At 36.0% G+C, this 21,132-nt stretch overlaps 1 protein-coding gene across 6 annotated transcripts in view; it reads right to left on the minus strand.

Annotated features, from left to right (window-relative positions):
- The window catches only part of USP25 (ubiquitin specific peptidase 25), a 187,006-nt gene that overhangs the window by 98,649 nt on the left and 67,225 nt on the right, over positions 1–21,132 (minus strand). For all 6 annotated transcript variants that reach the window (XM_070405987.1, XM_070405988.1, XM_070405986.1 and 3 more), the window contains 3 exons: positions 18,105–18,267; positions 10,633–10,719; positions 793–930 (listed from right to left, as the gene is read on the minus strand). In XM_070405987.1, coding sequence (XP_070262088.1) covers positions 793–930; positions 10,633–10,719; positions 18,105–18,267 — 388 coding nt within the window. The remainder of the gene's footprint in view (positions 1–792; positions 931–10,632; positions 10,720–18,104; positions 18,268–21,132) is intronic.

The raw sequence follows: 21,132 nt of genomic DNA on the forward strand, positions 1-21,132 counted from the left end.
AGAAGCCAAGACGGCCCAGGGGGAGGTCCTTCTACTATGAGGCATGAGCAGTAGGACCTAAAATGGTGATGATTAGGGGGAGGAATCTAACCTGGGAAAAAAGACCATTCTCTGATAGGCATGTAAGGGACCCCACAAGACTTACAACCAGGGGAGCAACGGGCAGGGGCTAACCCACTGAACTGGTCTCCAAGGCCCCCTTTTCTCTGTGTAGCCCTTCCCTTTGGATATCCCCATCTCCCATTCCCTTTCCTTAAATAAATTCAATTTTCTTTGATCACCATCTGAGATGGCTATTTAGCCAGCCCATGCACCACCCACTTTAACCTTTCAAATAGCAGTACATAAAGATTAAAAGGGGGAAAAAAGCAACATAACTAAGTTAATGTAGATCAGAAACCTTTCTGAATAATTAAGAAAAACTATTACGTGCCAGCAAAAAGACGCATCTCAAAAGCAGGCACACTGTACTGGCATTGGGTTATCATACATTTGTGAATATTTTCAATTACATGTTTTTAGAGAATTTTTACTTTTACCCATTGTTGTAACTTACCAGTTTCAATCATAATATAAATGATACTTTGATTTATCTTAACACTTTCAAGATCATTATTACTTTTCTTAATTTAAAATAATTCCTCCAAATAAATGTTTTAAATGGCTCCAGCTTATTTTTAATAAAGATGAATAACAACATATTCAATTATATGAATCTTCGAAAAAACTGCTGAGTGATCAGATTAAGTAAAATACAAATTATTTATAAACAAGTAAGCACAATAGAACTACCTGCTGGGAGTCACTTGATTTGAAAGCATCCTTAAGAATTTCAACTGCTCTTGAGGGATCAACATATTTCCTTTTAGTACCAACAAGAAGTGCAAACAGATATCTCAGTTCACACATAAAAGGCAAATTCCGATGCTCCTAATGGGATCAAAGAAAAAAAGACTTTTAAATGAAGATTAACAAAATCTTTATTGGTAAACAGATATTCATTAAAAACTAAACAAAAATTTAAGTAATATAGATTAGGAACGAGTCCAGCACTCCTGTATCATAAAGAAGAGTGATGTCATTTAGGAGACTCAAGAAGGAATCAACCACAAAAACAGCAAAGTATCTAGGCTAAGCTCACAATTTCAGCATAAATGCCACATATTCATAGCAAATCATGTCATTACCCAGCAAGAATATCCTCCTCATTCAAGTCTGTTTATTATAATCCTTTTCCATTCAGCAAGGCCCAGATGCTGCTGAGGACAGCAATAACAATCATTACCATACAATGGGTGTTAGCTACATACCAGGCCCTGTGTAGGTATTTCACCTCGATAAATCCATTTAATCAAAAATCCCTCTACCTCCATGAAGCCTTCCCAGACCCTCCAAGTCAATTATCCCTTCAAACTCCATAGCTACTAAAATGAATGTCTTTCATTCAACAATAAATTACCAACTGCCACTGTCATGTGATGATCCTAATAGTCTAACAATTCATCTAGATCATAATATTAGACTAATGTATCATCCACCTAGTGCTCCTCTGAAATCTTACTCAACTTTTCTCAATAAGACTGTAAACTTAATAAGAAGGAAACTTTTAAAAGAATGTAATTCACATATGTTAGTGAAATACTTTATGGCAATAAAAGTAGTTCTTATACAGTTAGCTCCTGCAGTAACAAATTTCCAAATGACTTATAATGCTGAGCATATTTTCATGTGCATATCTGCATCTTATTTGGTGAAGTATATGTTCACATATTTTTCCAATACAGAAATAGGCTACTTGTCTTATTATTGACTTGTACAAGTTCTGTGTATAACCTTAATAAAATTCCTTTATGTGATACATGTTTTGCTAATATTTTCTTCCAGTTTGTGGCTTGCCTTTTCTTTTTGTATACATTTTTCAAAGATTACAAGTTTTTAATCTTAATGAAGTCTAATTTATCAATTTTAACAGATAAAACTTATTATGCTATTTAAATATTAGAAAAGTTTTCCAAGTTTGCAGAGTTGGAGTTCTCAGCATTATAAAACTGTAGGGATATGTGTATAATTACTTTCACACTAATATAAACAATATAGAAACAGCTGCTCCCAGAATGCATTAAAAAAGGAATTTTAAGAAGTAGGTGTAAGGGAATAAAACTGATTCCAAATATTTGATCCAAAACTATAGAGTAATCACAAAGAGCATTGTGTGACATAAAAATGCTAAGTTATGGGAAACATGCATTATTTTAAGGATAATAAATTTTTTATCTATGATAAACATTAAATGCAAAAATTTTAAATCAGATATAAAAGTGATCCATGATTTTTCTGTGGTACTTCCTATTCCCCTACAATTGTCCTATATAAATAAGTTTTAAAAGTGTAAATACTACAAATTTTAATCCACAAAATAATTTCCATAAATATCCTCAATTTCCTGAGATCAATTTCTTCATTTATCACTATATCTAAAGTCAGTGCAGTGTTTTGAGACACTCCTTGCGAAGTCACAAAGATAAAATAACTGACTTTTGAAAATTAAGTGGAATTCTGCTAAAAAAGCATATTAAGAAAATACTTTAATGATATATTTTTCTCTTAGACAATTCCTATGACTTTTTAAATTTCAAGTGGCAAAACCATAAATTATGTTAAAAGCAGCTACTGTATTTGGCTAAATTATGAAAATACCACCACATATAAAAACTATTAAAATATTGGTCTGTCTTTTTTCAAACACATTTATCAAGGTATAACTGGTATAAACTGTGCTGTATAGTATAAAGTGTACAATTTTTTGAGCTTCAGTCATATATATTCATGAAAGCATCACCACAATCAAGATAACGTACCTATCCATCATGCCCCAAAGGTTCTTCATCCCTCATTCCTCTTCCTAATCATCCCAGGCAAACATGGTCCCTTTTCTAGAAATTTATATAAATCAAATCATACACTATGTACTTGTTTTAGTCTGGTTTCTTATAATAGGCATAATTATTTTGAGCTTCATTCATGACTGTGCATATTAATAATTCATTCCATTTTATTGCTCAGTGGTCTTCCATTGTGTAGATATACCACATTTATTTATCCATTAACCTGTTCTAGCTTCTGTGGATATTACTGCACATATCTTTGTGTGAACATATGCTTTCATTTCTTTTGAGTAAAAACCCAGAGGGAAGAGCTAGATTGTGTAGGTGTTTTAAAGAAAAAACCAAACTGTTTTCCAAAGGCATCGCACTATTTTATATTCCCACTGGCAGTATAATGACAGTTCTAAGTCCACATTCTACAACACTTACATATGTGTTATATTTTTAACTTTAGTTCTTCTTGTGGGTATACAGCACCTTTAGTTTCATTTTGCATTTTCCAAATGTTGAGCATTTTTTCATGTGCATATATCTACATATATTATTTGGTGAAGTATATATTCAAATATTTTTCCCAGTACAATAACAGGTTACTTTTATTATTAACTTGTACAAGTTCTGAAGACATTCTAGATACAATTCCTTTTTGTGATACATGTTTTGCTAATATTTTCTTCCAGTCTGTAGCTTGCCTTTTTTTTATATAATTTTCAAAGATTACAAGTTTTTAATTTTAATAGTCTAATTTATCAATTTTTTCTTTTATGATTTGCGCCTTTTTGTTATCTTACTTAAGACATCTTTTAAATTCAAGACACTAAATTTTTCTTATGTTTTCTTCAATAATTTTTATATATAGTTCTTGCTTTTAGTTCTATAATCCATTATATTTTTTTCATACACATGTTCCCCACACTATCTAGAGTGTTCCTATGAAGCTTTTCCTAAGCCAAAATGTGTAGTAAACAGTATGCTCTGCTTTCTGAAAGTTCAACTTATGCCAGTTCAGTTTTACGAAAGACCTACATTATTGCTGGAACAACTTTTTTTTCATAAAAGCAAAAATTCCTCTATGGATTTCTAAAGCAAGATACCTGTATAATATAGTATTCAGCAAGAAATGAGGATTATTCTTCTGCCTATGACACTGTAAGTTTAAGATTTTTCTTTGCCCACTGAATTGTTTTGGCAACACTGACTAAAATCAATTCACCTGAGATATGTAGGTCTATTTCTTGACTCTATTATGCTTGACTCTGCTATTTTTGCCAATAGCAGAGTTTCTTGATCATTGTAGCCTGATAATTACTCCTCCAACACTATCTTTCTTTTTAAAATTGTTATAGCCATTCTATATATTTTGATTTTCCATATAAATTTTAGAATCAGTTTGTCAATCCTATAAAAAAAACCTCTTGAGATTATGATGGGGATTGCAGTGAATAAAAAGATTAAATCAAGAACAAGTGTCACCTTAATAATATTGAACCCCCTGATCCATGAACATGATATATATCTTTTTATTTCTCTAATTTCACTCAGTAATATTCTATAGTTTTTCATATATATCTTTTGTTCATTTTACCCCTAAAAGTACATATTTTCTGCTATTGTATATAAGTATTTCAAAATTTAAATTCCCAATTGTGTATGGCAAGTATTTAGAAATATAATTGATTTTCGTATGTTTGCTTTGTATCATGTAACCTTGATCATCATTTCTTGTTCCTAAGCATTTTTTTTTTGTAGAATACTTGAGATTCTCTACAGAGACAAGTCATAAACATGCAAAAAAACAGCTTTATTTTCCAATCTACATGCTTATTTCCCTTTCTTGCTTTACAGCACTACTTAAAAACTCCAGTCTAATGTTTAATAGAAGTAGTGAGGGACATCCTTGCTTTGCTCTCATCTTTGGGGAAAAGCATTTGGTCTTCTGCCATTAAGTATTATATTAGTTTAATATTTTTCATAAATGATCTTTATCAGGATAAGAAAGTTTCTTTTTATCCCTAGTTTTGAGAGATTTTGCAATAAATAAATGTTAGCTTTCTGCCAAACCCTTTTTCTTCATCTACTAAGACAATCATATGGTTTTCTTCCATAGTCTCTGTTAATGTGGTGAATTATACTGATTTTTGAACATATAACCAATCTTGTAGTCCTGGGTAAACCCCACCTGTCAATAAGGTACTATCCTTTATACATACCACAGAATTCAATTTGCCAAAATCTGCTACAACTTTTATTTCTACATTCATGAGAAATACTCGTCTGTAGTTTTCTTTTGTTTGAATAACTTTTTGTACTTTTGGTTTCAGGAAAATCCTACGCTCATAAGTGAGTTGGGAAGTTTTATCTCTTCTTCAATTTTCTGGAAAAGTATTTAGAGAACTGGCATTATTTCTTTCTTAAATAATTAGTATAACTCACCAGTGAACGATTTTGCTGTTAAATTTTTGGTGGCTGTTCAACTATTATTTTTAAAAATTCATTTTTTAATGTAATATAGGGATACTCAGATTATCTATCTTTTTATCAGTGAGCTTCAATAGCTTGTGTGTTTTAAGATATTTATCTGTTTATAATATACCACTATTCTCTTTAATTATCTATAGAATATGTACTGATATGCCCCTCTTTTATTCTTTATATTGATAATTTGTTTCTTCCTTCTTTACTCTTACTCAGTCTACCTAGTTCATAAATTTTACCAATCTTCTTAAAAAGCAGCTTTTAATTCCATTAATTTTCTCTATTATTTTCCTGATTTGTTTCATTGATTTATTCTCTTCATTATTCCTTGTCTTCTGCGTTCAAATTAATTGCCTTTCCCCACCAAGTTCTTCATGTGTAAATTTTGTCATTAATTTGAAACCACTCTTATTTACCAATAAGATGTTTAATTCATATATTTTCTACTTACCATTACTTTTGTTTTTAGCTGCATCCCTCTAATTTTAATATGTAAGGTTTTATTTTTATCTGGTTCAAAGTATTCTGAACTATCCCTTTGTCCTTTGGGTTAAAGGCATATTATTTAATTTCCAACTATCAGGGAGATTTTCTGGATATCTTTTTGTTAACTTCTAACTTAATTTCATTATAGTTAGAACACATATTTTTTATGCTTTGAATCCTCTAAAATATACAAAGACTTGTAAATCCAGTCTCTATGACCTCATCATGGTTAAAGACAGAAATTCCAGAATGGCTCTTTTATTTGTAAAATTCAAAATTCTTTCATGTATTTGTGTAGTAATACAGTTGGGTGTTCAACTAAACACATTCCTTTCTCATATGCTTCTCACTTGTGAGTAGTGAAAAGTGGGGAGATATTTTTTGGAAATTTTCTTAAATCAAGACTTTAAGTAATATCTACACTAATAAAAGAGAAACATGGTAATTAGCGTACGACCACTACCCTTCCCATTGGCTAATCAGCATATCCTTATGCAAATTAACTGTCAGCCAAGATGGCGGCCGGCAGCCATGCACTGAAGCGAGCAGGGAGGCTTGCTTGCTCCAGTGATGGCGGACTCCAACATTCCCCGCCTCAGTTGCCGGCCTCTCAGCTGCAACTCTAAGCAACTATGTTGCAAATATAGAAGCTAACCAAAACCCTAGAAACCAGTTTTCAGTCAGCCAGGTTTCAGCCAGCCGGACCACAACATTGTATCAAATACAGAAGGTAAAGGCCAGAAACCTGCTTTTAGCAGCGAGGCCTCAGAGCTAAAGCTGGCCCAGAATAGAAAAAAGAAAAAAGAAAAAAAGGAGTGGTTGGGAGCTTCAGTCACCCGCCAGCCGGAAAACGGCCCTCAGCCCCTCAGCCAGACTGGCCAGACACCCCAGTGGGGACCCCCACTGTGATCCAGGACACCCTTCAGGGCAAACCAGCTGGGCCCCACCCATGCACCAGGCCTCTATCCTATATAGTAAAAGGGTAATATGCCTCCCGGCACCGGATCAGCGGAGCAGCGAGGCTCCCAGCACCCGGATCAGCGTGACAGAGGGCAGCGCCCAAACCCCCTGATCGCCCTGCGGCTCTGTGTGTGACAGGGGGCGGGGCCACAACCTCCCTATCTGCCCTGCTCTGTTCATGACAGGGGAAGGCGCCCCAACCCCCTGATCGGCCCTGCTCTGTGTGTGACAGGGTGCAGCACCCCAACCCCCCCCCCCCCCCCGCCCACCACGGGCCCTGCTCTGTGACAGGGTAGAGCCATAACCTCTCCATCGGCCCTGCCCTGAGTGTGACAGTGGCGGCGCCCCAACCCCCTGATCGGCCCTGCTCTGTTGGTGATAGAGGGCGGCGCCCCAACCCCCCTCCACGGGCCTTGCTCTGTGTGTGACAGGGTAGAGCCATAACCTCCCCATTGGCCCTGCCCTGAGTGTGACAGTGTGCAGTGCCCCAACCCCCTGATCCGCCCTGCTCTGTGTGTGACAGGGGGCGGTGCCCCAACTCCCCTATTGGCCCTACTCTGTGAGTGACAGGGGGGAGCTCCTCAACCCCCTGATGGGCCCTGCTCTGTGCGTGACAGGGGGGAGCTCCCCAACCCCCCTGATCGACCCTGCTCTGTGTGTGACAGGGTACGGAGCCCCAACCCCCCTGATGGGCCCTGCTCTGTGAGTGACAGGGGGCAGCGCCCCAACCCCCTGATCGGCCCTGCTCTGTGAGTGACAGGGTGCAGCGCCCCAAACCCCTGATTGGCCCTGCTCTGTGCGTGACAGGGGGTGGCGCCGTAACCTCCCCATCGACCCTGCTTTGAGTGTGACAGGGGGTGGTGCCCCAACCCCCCAATCGGCCCTACCCTGAGCGTGACTGAGGGTGGCATCGCAACCTCCCGATCCGCCCTGCTCTGTGCATGACAGTGGGAGGCGCCCCAACTCCCCAATCAGCCCTGCTCTGAGCCCGACCAGGGGCTGCACCTAGGGATTGGGCCTGCCCTCTGCCACCCAGGAGCAGGCCTAACCAGCAGGTCGTTATCTCCCGAGGGGTCCCAGACTGCGAGAGGGCACAGGCCAGGCTGGGGGACCCCCCTCCTCGCCAAGTGCACAAATTTTTGTGCACCGGGCCTCTAGTCCTATATAATAAAAGCATAGTATGCAAATTGTCCCCTCAACAGGGAGTTCATCTGGGAGTTCGACCAGGGGGCGAAGCCAGCTGGGGGAAGGGAGGGAGTACCTAGCTCGCAGCCAGCAGCTGCTAGGGACCCTACCAGTGCATGAATTTTGTGCACTGGGCCTCTAGTAACCTTATGATTAATAAAACTTTAGCTATTTATATAAAGATTTCTAAGTGTTATGAGCTTATGCATCTTTGTGTTGCAATTGTTAACATATGCTTTGCCGTCAGTTTGTAACTTCTTAGGCAATGACAGTTCGTGTGAAGGTGGGTAGGGATGAGATGTTTACAGTGAGAATCTATCTTTAAATTTCTGGTACTTCACAGTTCTACTACACATTAAAATCTGAACAGTACAAATAAATAAGAATGTGTAAAATTAGTTTCAACTGCTAGAAACAATAACCAAGTCTACCGAAAATACAAACTGATTTCAAAGACTCCATTTCTTTTTCTCACTTCAATATGTATGATTTTTGGCAACCTCTAAGTGCTGATAAAAATACCCTGCTCAGCAGTTTAAGCAAATAGCATCTCTGTGCTTTGATTTAAGTGATCACAGGGTATGCTATATCTTAACACAGTTTTCAAATTCAGTAGCAGCAAGCATGAGCTACACATAAATGCATTATTAAATAATAAGTGATAAAAGTTACACTGACACCCTTTTAAAAACCTGTGTCTTTTACAACCTAACTGAATGTAGCACCTATCAGAGGTTGGTTAACTAGCTATAAATCCCACATATTTGCTTTATAGATGTCGATATAGAATGTATTGCTGTCACCATGCCAAATTAAAGAATACCTCATTTGTGGAACAATCTTTTACAAAATTCTGCAGTATTCTTCTAAATAAGTGTCTTTTCTGAATGGAAGTAGAAGTTCTTTTTATATCTTAAGCTAAAGGAACACCTGGATATGCTGACCCTTCTCCTGCAAGAAATAAATCTTTCTAGAAAGATGCTGAAGACTTGGTTCATGTATTTCTCTAGCATTTAGTTGAACATTCTCACAACCCCCAAACTAGCTCTGGTATGTAAGCATGGATATCACAATTGTCTATTATGCAAGATTAGAAAAGTAACTTATTTGAGTCAACACTATGAAGAATAAAAGTTAAAACTCTGTAAAGCACTAAAATCTAGGAACATAAAAGAAAATGTCAAGATACATATGAAAATGTAACTGGAAGTAATAATTTTAAATAATGTTAAGTAAATTATAAATACACTCCAATGGACACACTGGAAGAGAGGACTGTTCAAATTAGCAAATTGCGATAAAGGGCAGCAGTAATCCCAAACTTTCATGTGAACATTGTGATGACTCAAGGGGTTTGTTTAGCTTCTCTGGAGGTATGAGGAGTTATCAGATGACCTTAGTTCCCTTTTGTTTTTTTGTGTGTTTTTTTTGTTGTTTTTGTTAAAATATATTTTATTGATTTCTTACAGATAGAGAGTTAGAAACATCGATGAGAGAGAAACATCGATCAGCTGCCTCCTACACACGCCCTATTGGGTATGTGCCTGCAACCAAGGTACATGCCCTTGACCAGAATCGAACCTGGGACCCTTGAGTCCACAGGCCAACGCTCTATCCATTGAGCCAAACCAGTTAGGGCCTTAGTTCCCTTTTGAAAATGGCTTATCAGCCTGACACTTTATAATCTAAAGATTATAGACTGAAAAACTGGTTATAAATCAAGCTATATTCCCATTAGCTTGCATTATAAACGTTTCATATGTTTGTAGGAAAAGTAGTTTTCAAAATTATACACTAAAAGAAAAACGTAACTGAATAATTCATCATTACTACTAATAATGGGTCACACAAAGTTCAATGCTTTAATGAAAACTAGTTCCCTTTAGGGCTACAATGTGTTTATGAGAAGATCACCGAAGACCTACACTCAAGCATATTATCTCCATAATTAATTTTTGCCCAGTAAGTATGAATTTCTGCATGCAAATCAGTCCTATATTTTGAAAAGCTACTATGAACAATACAAAGCTAACAGTTGACACCTGGTACTTGCTATGTACTAGAAGCCCTTTACATGTTTTATATTATTTAATTCTCACAGTACTTGATAAAATAACTGCCATTATTATTTACACTTTTCAGATAAGTAAACTGAACAGAGATCAGATAAGATGATCTGTCTTGCGTTAGCTCCACAGTAGAACCAGGCAACCTGGTCCTCGTATCTGTGCTTTTACATTATACTGCCTACCAAAATAGATTTGCATTGCAAAACAGCCAGTGCAAAAGTAAGCTTTTAAAGGGATGATATACAGAAAAAACTTTTGATTTCAACAGAATTTTTCAGGAGATAAGGAAAGTTCTTGAATTGTACATTGCAGCCTATAAAGTTTACTGAAATTGGACAGTCCAAAAGAAAAAGCAATTAGTAAACTTACACAAAAAATTGGAATAATACTGCCACACAGGTGAAGAAAAATTCATATTCACAATACACTGACAAAGAACTGAAAGTTACTGTAGTAGTGAATGAAATTAATGAGTTGACATTCAAATTTGATACTGGTTCAAGATTTGATGAGAGGCAAATGCCCCCCAAATAAACACAAATTAAAAATTAAGAACCTCTGCTTAATTTTACCTTTTGATTTCGAGGTAAATCTTGAGCATTTGACGGAGGCTTGTAATTCAGAACTAATCTTCTAAATTCCAAAAGATTAAATAATGACTGAAAAAGAACAATTTAAGAAACATAAGGAAAAATTCTATTAACAGAACAGTAAAAATAGAATGTGTTTCAGAGGTTTATTTTTGACAACTGTGCACTTCATCACAGAATTATTGCAATTGGTGCAAGAAGGCCTATTATTCCCCTGAGAAAAAAGTCAAATTACTTATATTTGGACATGCTGTTCTTGATCATTAACAATTATTTATAATACTGAAAGGTTAAAATTATACATGGACAACTCAAACATACATACTATATATTAAAAGCTCTCTTTGTTTATGTTACACTGTGCCTAATATGTAGTTTCCTCAAAATAAAAGGTATACAAAAGCAAAGTCTAGAACAGTGGTTCTCAACCTTCCTAATGACACAATCCTTTAATACAGTTCCTCATGTTGTGGTGAGCCCCAATTTCATTATTACAAATTGAACATAATTAAAGCATAGTGATGAATCACAAAAACAGTATGTAATTATATATGTGTTTTCCGATGGTCTTAGGCGACCCCTGTGAAAGGGTCGTTCTACCCCCAAAGGGGTCGCGACCCACAGGCTGAGAACCGCTGGTCTAGAACTTTTTAAACATATTATGTTTACTATAAGTTATCTAGAGGTGTTAATTCTACAAAAATATAGTACAGGTAAATTTATGGGTCAGATGCCTGGTGATGGAGACACAAAAAGAAACTACATATTATCTCTATGCTCAAGGAGACACATAACCTAGAAGGAAGATAAATAATTGTAACAATATAAATGTGACTCTAAGATATAGCAGTATTCTTCATAGAGTATAATGAGAGCTATATAAACTATAGCTTATAATCCACAGTCATCATGATAAACATTTGTTTAAAAAATGAAATGAAATACAATGTAAAATCTCAGAGCATGTTCATACACAGTAAATTCACCACAGAGTACTGTTTGTAAAGTTTCATTGTAGATTTTGTACATGCATGTATACGTGTAAAGTGTTTTACAAAGTAGAATGTACTCCTTTCTGTGAGTATGTTTATAAAGTTTGAAAGTCACTGTACAGGAAGTGATAATGTATTAAATCTAAGTAAAGACAAGTTACCAACTTGTTAAAAGATAAAGGAGACACCACAAATCAATAAGAAAACAAAGGGGTTTTTTTTTGATAGTTGGCTGTAGAGAAAAGTGGCCCACTGTAGTAGTTATAGATATATAAATATACATTTGGGTTAAAGACATAAATATGAAAGGTAAAACCATAAATCTACTAATAGAAACTGTTGGAAAACAATTTATTTTGTGATCTAGAAATATTTCTTAACTAAACAATATGCACATATGAGATAATTCACTTATGCATCCATTCAACAAATGTTTATGGAGCATCCACCCACTGCATGCCAGATACAAAGAAAGATAGGCAGCAAAGACTAAAATGTGTCAACTGTCTGCCCTTGTGGAGATTACAATCTTGTGATGGCAGGTTAAAACAATGAGAAGTAGACGTTATAAATCAGAAATAATGTGAATACAATATTAGTAGACCAAGATCAAACTTTAGGGGAAAAGAAGCAATTAAAAGCTACAGGAAAAAGAGTTACGAGAAAGACAAATTAAGAATAGTAAGGGAAGTAGCATATGAGATCACAGAAGAAAACAGAGAAAGCATGCGCTTTCAAATACAGCTAAGTATCAGAATAACTGCGGAGCTTGAAAAAAATACCTTACCAGGGGCTTCTCAACAAAGATATAAAGTACCACAGAAGATTCTCCAGTACACCACAGAATCACAGGCAAATTTCAAGAACAAGATTAGCAACATTCTCAAAGGGTGCCACATTCCAGTAAGGTAAGGGCAGGAAAATACCATATTTCTCCATGTATAAGACGCCCCCCACTTTTCCAACCCAAAATTAAGAAATCAATATTTTAAACATTTTTCTGGTTTTCCTCTTAAGGCCTTCTTCTTTTTTGGCATCTTAAGGAGTTGTTCTTCCTGTTTTCTCCACTGTCTGATCATACATTCAGTGGGAGGAGGTTCAAATTGTCTCTCTGCAACTTTATTTCCATGCTCTTTTGCACAGCTGGTTACATTCACTTTGAATTTTGCAGAGTCAGACAATCGCTTACCGGTATTTATCTTTTTATTTTTTTTGACATCTTTATGGGCTCAGTTCCTGTTGCACCTGTGCACTCTCCACCTCCATGTCCAATTATACGGCAGCAGCTGACGTCAGTAACAGTAAGGCTCATGATTAGAGGAAGCCTGTTTGACAAGGTATGGGCAGCTACACACCCCTGTTGCTCCCTCCTCGGCTGACTTCTGTGTATAAGACACCCCTTGATTTTCAGTCTAACGATTTTAGAAAAAAATAGTATCTTATACATGAAAAAATACAGTAACTTTTGGATTTGGCATTTGGGAAGTCACTTTTCAGTAGAACAGTACAAAAATAGCAGCAATGAATACTGCTAGAAATGGGATATAAGTAAGGGAGACAAAATATAGACTGTTCTTATGAAGAATTTAAATAGGAAAGAGAATACTGATAAATGAAAAGAATCCCAGTCCTGCTTCTGGGCTCTGAGCTCCCACTGGAGAACTATGCCCTTCTCCCTGAAAAGACAGAAGCATCTCTCTGGTGTGGATCTGCTGCTGATGAGTTATTTCAGCTTCTGTTTGACTGAAATGGTTTTCTTTTCATTTTGGTAAGATTTTTGCTAGTTATAGAATTCTAGATGGCCAGTTAGTTTCTCTAGCACCCATATTTTTGTTCCTTTATGAAAGGTGATGTATCTTTTCCATCTGGCTACTTCTAATCCATTATGTTTCTATTTTATTATGTTGTGCCTTGGTGTAGAGTTCTTTGTTTCTATGACTTGGTTTCTATTGTGTCCTAAATCTGTTGCTTGGGAATTGTTGTCTCTTCACAAATACTGCTTTTTCCCTATCCCTTTTTCCTCTCCCTCTGGAACCACAAATGGACTGTACTAGTGCTATTCACCATGTTCCCACCCACCACGTGCAAATTCCTCTCATCTGTGTTTCAAGGCTTTAGTCTCAAAGTATTCTTCAGCCCAACTGTCCAGTTTACTAATTCTCTTCAGTGTGTCTAATATGCTGCTAATATCAGCCATTGATGATGACAAAATAACAAAAGGACATATAACCTGTCTATAACAGAGATACTGAGGAGAAGCAAGATACATTTTCCTAGGGGGATTTAAAAAAAAAGAGAGAATGGTATCTATTCTAATAAAAGGGTAATATGCTAATTAGACCGAATGCCTTCTGGGCAACCATTCGGACATCCTTCCTGACAAAGCTGGACCCAGGCGAAGCCACCCACCCTGCGGTCCTGGGCGCCAACACCTGCAGCTGGTAGACGGAGAAGCCACCTGCCCCGCGGTCCCAGGCGCCTGCGGCTGCGGCCCATGGGAAGCCACCCACCCATGGTCCCCTGCAGCTGCGGCCGATCCAGGTGAAGCTGGCCCGGGTCCCGGGTGCCTGCGGCTGGCTGGAGGAGGGAATCCTGGGTCCCGGGTACAGGGCTGAGGCAGAGGCGGTTAGGGGCGATCCGGCCAGCACGGGAGCAGTTAGGGGCAATCCAGCCAGCAGGGGAGCAGTTAGGGGTGATCAGCAGGCAGGCAGAGGTGGTTAGGGCCAATCCGGCAGGCAGGCAGAGGAGTTAGGGGTGATCAGGCAGGTGAGCAGTTAGGAACCAGCAGGCCCGGATTGTGAGAGGCATGTCCAAATGCCTGTTTAGTGATGGCAGTCGGACATCCCTTATGGGGTTCCCAATTGAAGAGGATGCAGGCCAAGCTGAGGGACACCCCCCATGCACGAATTTCGTGCACCAGACCTCTAGTATCATATAAATTTCAAGGTAAGGTAGGAATTGAAAGCTGATGGCATGATTAAAAGATAACTTCTGTATATAGAGCAATTAAATCCCTATGTCAGTGATGGCAAACCTATGACACGCGTGTCAGAGGTGACACATGAACTCATTTTTTTGGTTGATTTTTCTTTGTTAAATGGCATTTAAATATATAAAATAAATATCAAAAATATAAGTCTTTGTTTTACTATGGTTGCAAATACCAAAAAATTTCTATATGTGACACGGCACCAGAGTTAAGTTAGGGTTATTCAAAATGCTGACACGCCGAGCTCAAAAGGTTCGCCATCACTGCCCTATGTCCATCCAGACAACAACTATCTCCTTCTTTGGAATATAAGAAATTTAGTCTTTGAATATTATTGACTTAACTGACTCAGGTTCAGAAAAATCAGTCATATTGTGTATAAGGATAGAAAAATAGCATGAGATTCAGAGCTATAAATACATAGGAATAGTAAGTAAAAACATGCAAACAGACGCCCAACTGATTCTCCCCCAGTCCCAGAAGGCTAGCGACCATGCTTACAACACACTGATTCAGAATCCAGTCTGGTTTTGAGGTGAGAAATCTTCTGTGGTAAAGCACTCAACAAAAATTGAGCTAATATGTTTGAGCATATAGAACATATTACTGATAAGACGATAACAGAGATGTTGGAGCATCTGGAAACTATTGAGAATAGGTATATAGAAAATAGGCAGAAAAACAAGTGGCAGCTCCAAGAAAACAAGGATTACAGAGAGGCAAGTCCTCGTGAATCACTGCAGCATTCACAAAGCCATGGGAATGCAGACTCTTACTACTAGCTTCTTTTTTTTAGCTTGAGCTACCACTATGCTGGTGGATGGAAGAAATGGTGATTCTAGACAAGTGAAATGAAAGTGCTAAATTCTCACTTCCCTCAGCAGGAAGGCATGGCATGTCATTTATAAAAATGAAGATAATAGGAGAAAAAGCTAGAACTGGTTGTAGTTGCCACAGGACTATTATCAGGGAGGTTTAGGGCAGATTACTGCTATGAAATTCTTGGTTTTCTCATTGAACTATGTATTTGGGTTCTTTGAGGAAAATTAAAGAGACATGAACAAGTGATGTGAATAAACATGTTAAATTATATACTGAATTTTCTTGAAAACCTGCAGCATCTTTTCAAACCCATACATCATTAGGGTGATGGAAGCTTCATAAGTCTTCAATTCTACCATAATTTATATTTGCTCCTTTTTGGTTCCTTTATTCACTCATTCAATGATTACATAAGGAGCTCCTTCAAGGTGTCAGACTGTACAGAATAATCTAGAAGATGTGCTCTCTGCCCTCAGGATGTTTGCATTTTAGTCAACCAGGAACTACATGATGTATGAGTATGGTGAAATGAAAAGCTACTTAGAACAGGATAGACTTTAAAATTACAGTAAAAAACAAAACTTGAAATAATCTTTAGACAAAGTTCTCTTTTCATCCATAATTTCCCAAAAGCTAAAGCTTAATGTTTTACTATACTGCCCAAAATCAGTATCTTAATACTTCATTATAACTCAACTTTTTCAAGGTTAGCTGTTACTTCTAGGTGTCTCAATTTCTCCAAAATAATAATAATAAATAATAATCCCAAGTGTCCTATACTTGCCTATGTTAGGAGTGTGGTAAAGCCATGTTACCAGTTAGGCAGCAGAAAAATTTAAAATTAGTAAAATTACTTCAACTTTGTTAAAAAGGACAAATAATTTTTTTATTCCTTTCCTCATCCCAACTAAAGAAACTCCAAAAATTTGAGATCTAAAGGAAAAGCTAAGGTCAGCAAACATCACTTAAAGTAGAAATAGATGAACAATTCTTCCACATTTGAACTAAGATACTGAGAGAAGTTTATCCTATGAAAACAAAGAGTGGTTATCCTCAAATCTATTAATATTAAATTAATTATCATTTCAGTGGGGCTTTCTTACAGTATGGTGTGGAGAAATAAAGAGCGCCTATTCTAAATAATGAATATTGATTATTTGAAAGTTTTTTCTTTCTTCTTCCAGTTTTTTAAGAGAAGCTTCTAATCAATGCACCTCATTTATTGGCCATAATAGAGCAGAAATAACATTTACTTGTCTAAATTATGGCAGCAAAGCATATTCATGAACACTCAGAGCACAGCCTTAAAACTATGCTCCATATTTTAAAATGTCCAAATTATTTAAATTAGACAGTGAAAGGTAAAAGCCTTACTAACAGTGCTAGTAAAGTAAAGCAAGATAGTCTGTTCTAAGAGACTATAAAATAGCAAATAAAATTGTAGATACTGTTGGCATGTGAGTATATAATGCATAATCAAGGCTAGGAACAAGGGTATTACTGTTACTCCAGGTATTCCTTAACATTTTAATGGCCTGGAAAACAAAGTAGCATATTAGTTACTAACTAACATACACCATAGTATATTATAAAAAGTGAGACATAAATACAGAAAACTAAAGGAAATCAAATTGTATCGCATTATGTGCCAGAAGCAAAAGATGGGGGTTTGGGGGAGTAAAAAAATACACCACTGAAGTAGAAAAAAAAGTTAAAAGTACATATTAATTGCCTAGAAAACACAATTAAAATCTTAGAGAAAATGTTAAAACTAGTTACTTGCTTTAACATGAAACATCAGGAACATGAAATAAATAAGCTACAATTCAACTGTATTAGGAAAATAAACACAAAATATTAATGAATTTTCTTAAAGGGTAATAAAAATTAAGAAAATGTTATTATTCATAGATTATTTCATTTATGGAGATTCTTCAAGGTTTTGAAATCTGAGAGATAATGTTATGAATGTCTGAGAATGGTAAAGAATTGACAATAGTCATATGATATAAAAATTAAAGCAAACTGTTCAAGATTAAGAAGAGGATGGATATCTATGCATACAAACATTTTTCATTTTAGAATAAGGGGCTCAGGAAACATTTCACTAAGGACTTTCCAAGTTAGAAAAAAAATGTTTTAAAATCTATACCCTCCTCAAATAAATATAATGCCCTATTTCATTAAAATAGTGTCTAAAAGACTATGATTCTATGAAAAACATTTTCTAGTATATACAAGTAAATCTGATCTAATGGACATATACAAATAAAAACTAGTTCTGGTTTCATATCTTGGTTACATCTTTCCTAAAATTGCAGGGAAATACATTCAGAAATATTTTCTTTCCACTCTGACAATAATTCCTAACAGCAGGGAGGGAGAAGAAATTAGTTTCAAATAATAAATTAATTCAAAATAATCCCAAAGAAGGCATAGGTAATGCTCTCCCATTAAAACTCCATCCTGGGACTGAGGAACAGAGGAGGTTGAGGAACGTTGCAATCTCCACACTAGTTCATTAGACAGAAAATCACATTAAAACCTTGCCTGAAGTTCTGTTTCAAGTACACAACTTAAAAGAAACCCAAGTCCAACCCACTCTCCACTGCTATCATGCCCAGCAAATAAGATCTGCATAATATTCTTACCTGAATAACAGCACTAAACCAGCAAGTGTTGCCAACATTCTTTAGTCCAACAGGAGCTCTGTCCTGCCTTTTTCTATCATAAGGGTTTCGAGAATCCCTCCACACTTCTGTAGGTGTCCTCTTTAAACATGCTTTGTTTTCTGCTATGCTGGCTTCAAGAACTCTTAAGCAATGGGAGAAAATAGTAAAAAAAAAAAACAAAACACAAAAAAAACCCAGTTATAATTCAGTGCTGTACTCTAGGAAATAGCATAAATTAAAGATTTTAATTACATAATCTCTAGATAATGTATTTGGGGAAGTACTACTTAGGGCTATCTTTAATCAAGCAGAGGTTAGTGTTCTTTAAAAACATAGCAGTGGTAAAGAATCAAGACATGCAGCCTTTTTTCTAAGAAACAGTAAATTTCAAATATAATGTTTTAAATAGAAAATATGTTAAATTATGTTTCAACAAATTAAAGGCTTAGTGGCAGGACTATAGAAAGGACTGAGATAAGTTTTTGAGAAATCACTGCATTAAAGTACATATTTACAATGTAACAAAATGACTAGTTTTTATAACAATTACTTTGAATCATCAGGAAAACAGTAAAAACTACAAATGCACTTTTCACCTCTGACCGTTAATTTGCTTTTCTATAAAAAAATGTTAAGGTAAGTGCTAGGGTTCCTTTCAGTTCTAGAGATCTGACTCTATGACAGCCAAATAAAGGAAAAGAATACTTATGTATTCACTTCTTCACCCAAAAGTTTGCCTATGGAAAATTCAAGTGAAATAAATATCTATGTATCAGAATAATAAAATATGAACCTCTTCAAAATAAGCTCACCTACAGAATATCTTAAACATACCTAAACATGGCAAGAGCAATGCTACTTTGCTCTTGCAACAACATGCTGGGAAACCCTAGTTCCCACATATGAACTAACAAGCATAATGCCTGCTCAAGACATGCATTACTATTCCAAATAAGCATAAAAATATTCAGTTCTCTTATCCTATTTTGTTCATTACAAAAACCTCAGCAAGAATGAGCTTTTCTAACTTTTTGAGTTCACCATCTTTATCCTAAAGATTTTACTCTATCAGATTAATTTCAAAATAATATAGTTATATTCCTTAATTGTAGGGGAAAAAGAAATGATTACTCCAACAGCATTATTAACAACATGATATTAGATACAATGTAGTACGATTCCAAGTTATTACTTAAAATAACTTATGTGAATATAGAATAAAATTTTTATTTGGGAATAGGTTTTAAAAAGCAGGTAACAACATATTTTAAAATATGAAGAGCAACATAAACTCACATCTTTAAAAATAAACAGTTCACACCTCTGTTACTATTACAAGTGATCAAACATTTGCAGCACACTTTGCCGAATAATCACCTTTTGATTGCAACCTAGGCTACTAGAGGCTTTTTCTCAAACTATTTACCAATAAAAGGTACCATAACTCCTTGGAAGGTATTTCAGCATACCTTCCAAGGAGAGATAAAAAGTCAAAGAGCCAACTGAGACTTCCTACTGTTCAAGTTGGGCAGGTCAGCACACTATAGCACAATAACAACAATCAACTGGAACAAACTGAATTTGCACAAGGTAACTAATTTATAATCAACAGAGAAAAGTTAATGCATACCATACAAAACATAAATATGACACAAAAGACTGCTGCACATAAGAAGATATATTGAATTTTTACTGACTTATAAATGGGAGTGATTTCTTTTGAAAGTATTTTCTTTGTAATGCATATGTATATTTAGAAGTATAAATAAAGAAAACTTATTTCTATCTTGGTAATTAGAGATGAATGAACTAATAAAAGATGCAATGAGTTCTGGGAAAACTCGTAGCAATACCTCACACAGGAAAGAAGAAATTAGCACCAGTGGTCACATATAAGTGATTGGAGAGGCACCTAGCAACTGTACGTGTCCTTGTTGATATGTACAATAACCACTTAAAGAGAGGATCCTAGAGTTTATTTTTAAAGCATAAGCTAGTAAAAAGTCTAGGAGAATTACACTCAATCCTAAATCTAATGGGTGAGCCTCTACCATTATACATTTTTAATGACTAATTACAATAAAATAGTAATAAGAAACGATCCCTTCTTGATAATGCCAACAGACCAGATCACATTTACATAATGACTAGGCAATGAGTTACACAGACATTACTTATGGGAAACTTGAGAATACCTAATATCTAAAAAATATACCTAATCTACAAAAAATTAAAATCCATGTATGTCACAAAATAAAAAAATGAGATTCAGTCTCAAGACCAGACTGAGTAAAATTAGGTTTCATGTTCCCCATAAGTGTCAACAACCCAACCCAAATTTACATCTAGACTGCACTGAGATAATGCTATTCTTCTTATTCCACATCTGGTTAAGATTATTAAAACCCAGGGAGGTTTTTGTTTTTTAATGTTTCCATATAGCAATTCCCTCACCCTCCTCTGCTGCCCATCTTCCACCAAAAAAATACACCTCTTCATTTGTATGTGTTCATACAAATAGTGTAATGTAAATACTACCTTAATGTAATTAGATAATGAAAGCTTTTTAGTACCTTTGCCTACTCTCTCCCCTGACAGGACTTGGGGGAATGTACTGCCTCAAATGTACTTTCTAGGGCAAAAGCAGCTTGCCTGTGCTATTTGTATTATTACTCCACAGAGAAAGTTGGAAGGGAAAGATACCATCTCCCCAGCATTCCTATATACCTTTCATTACAGAATAAAATTAGATACAAACTGTAATAACTGATTTGGGCTCAAGAGAGATACATGCCCATTGCTTCTCAAAGTTGCCTAAGATATAAAAACAAAGCAAAAGCCCAACCTGTAGCCCAAAGACTACTCTATTCCCAAACCTGTATTCCTTTCTCTAATCCAGTACTGGCATATTAAACATAAACTTTCTATAAAACCAAATTCCTAGACTCACAAAGTAAAGCCAGTGGTACTACACAGGCTTTCAAGTTTAAAGTATGCAACAGCTGCA

This window comes from Myotis yumanensis, unplaced genomic scaffold, assembly GCF_028538775.1.
Source record: "Myotis yumanensis isolate MYYU_CA2020_CCGP unplaced genomic scaffold, mMyoYum1.0.hap1 SCAF_2, whole genome shotgun sequence".
NCBI lineage: Eukaryota > Metazoa > Chordata > Mammalia > Chiroptera > Vespertilionidae > Myotis > Myotis yumanensis.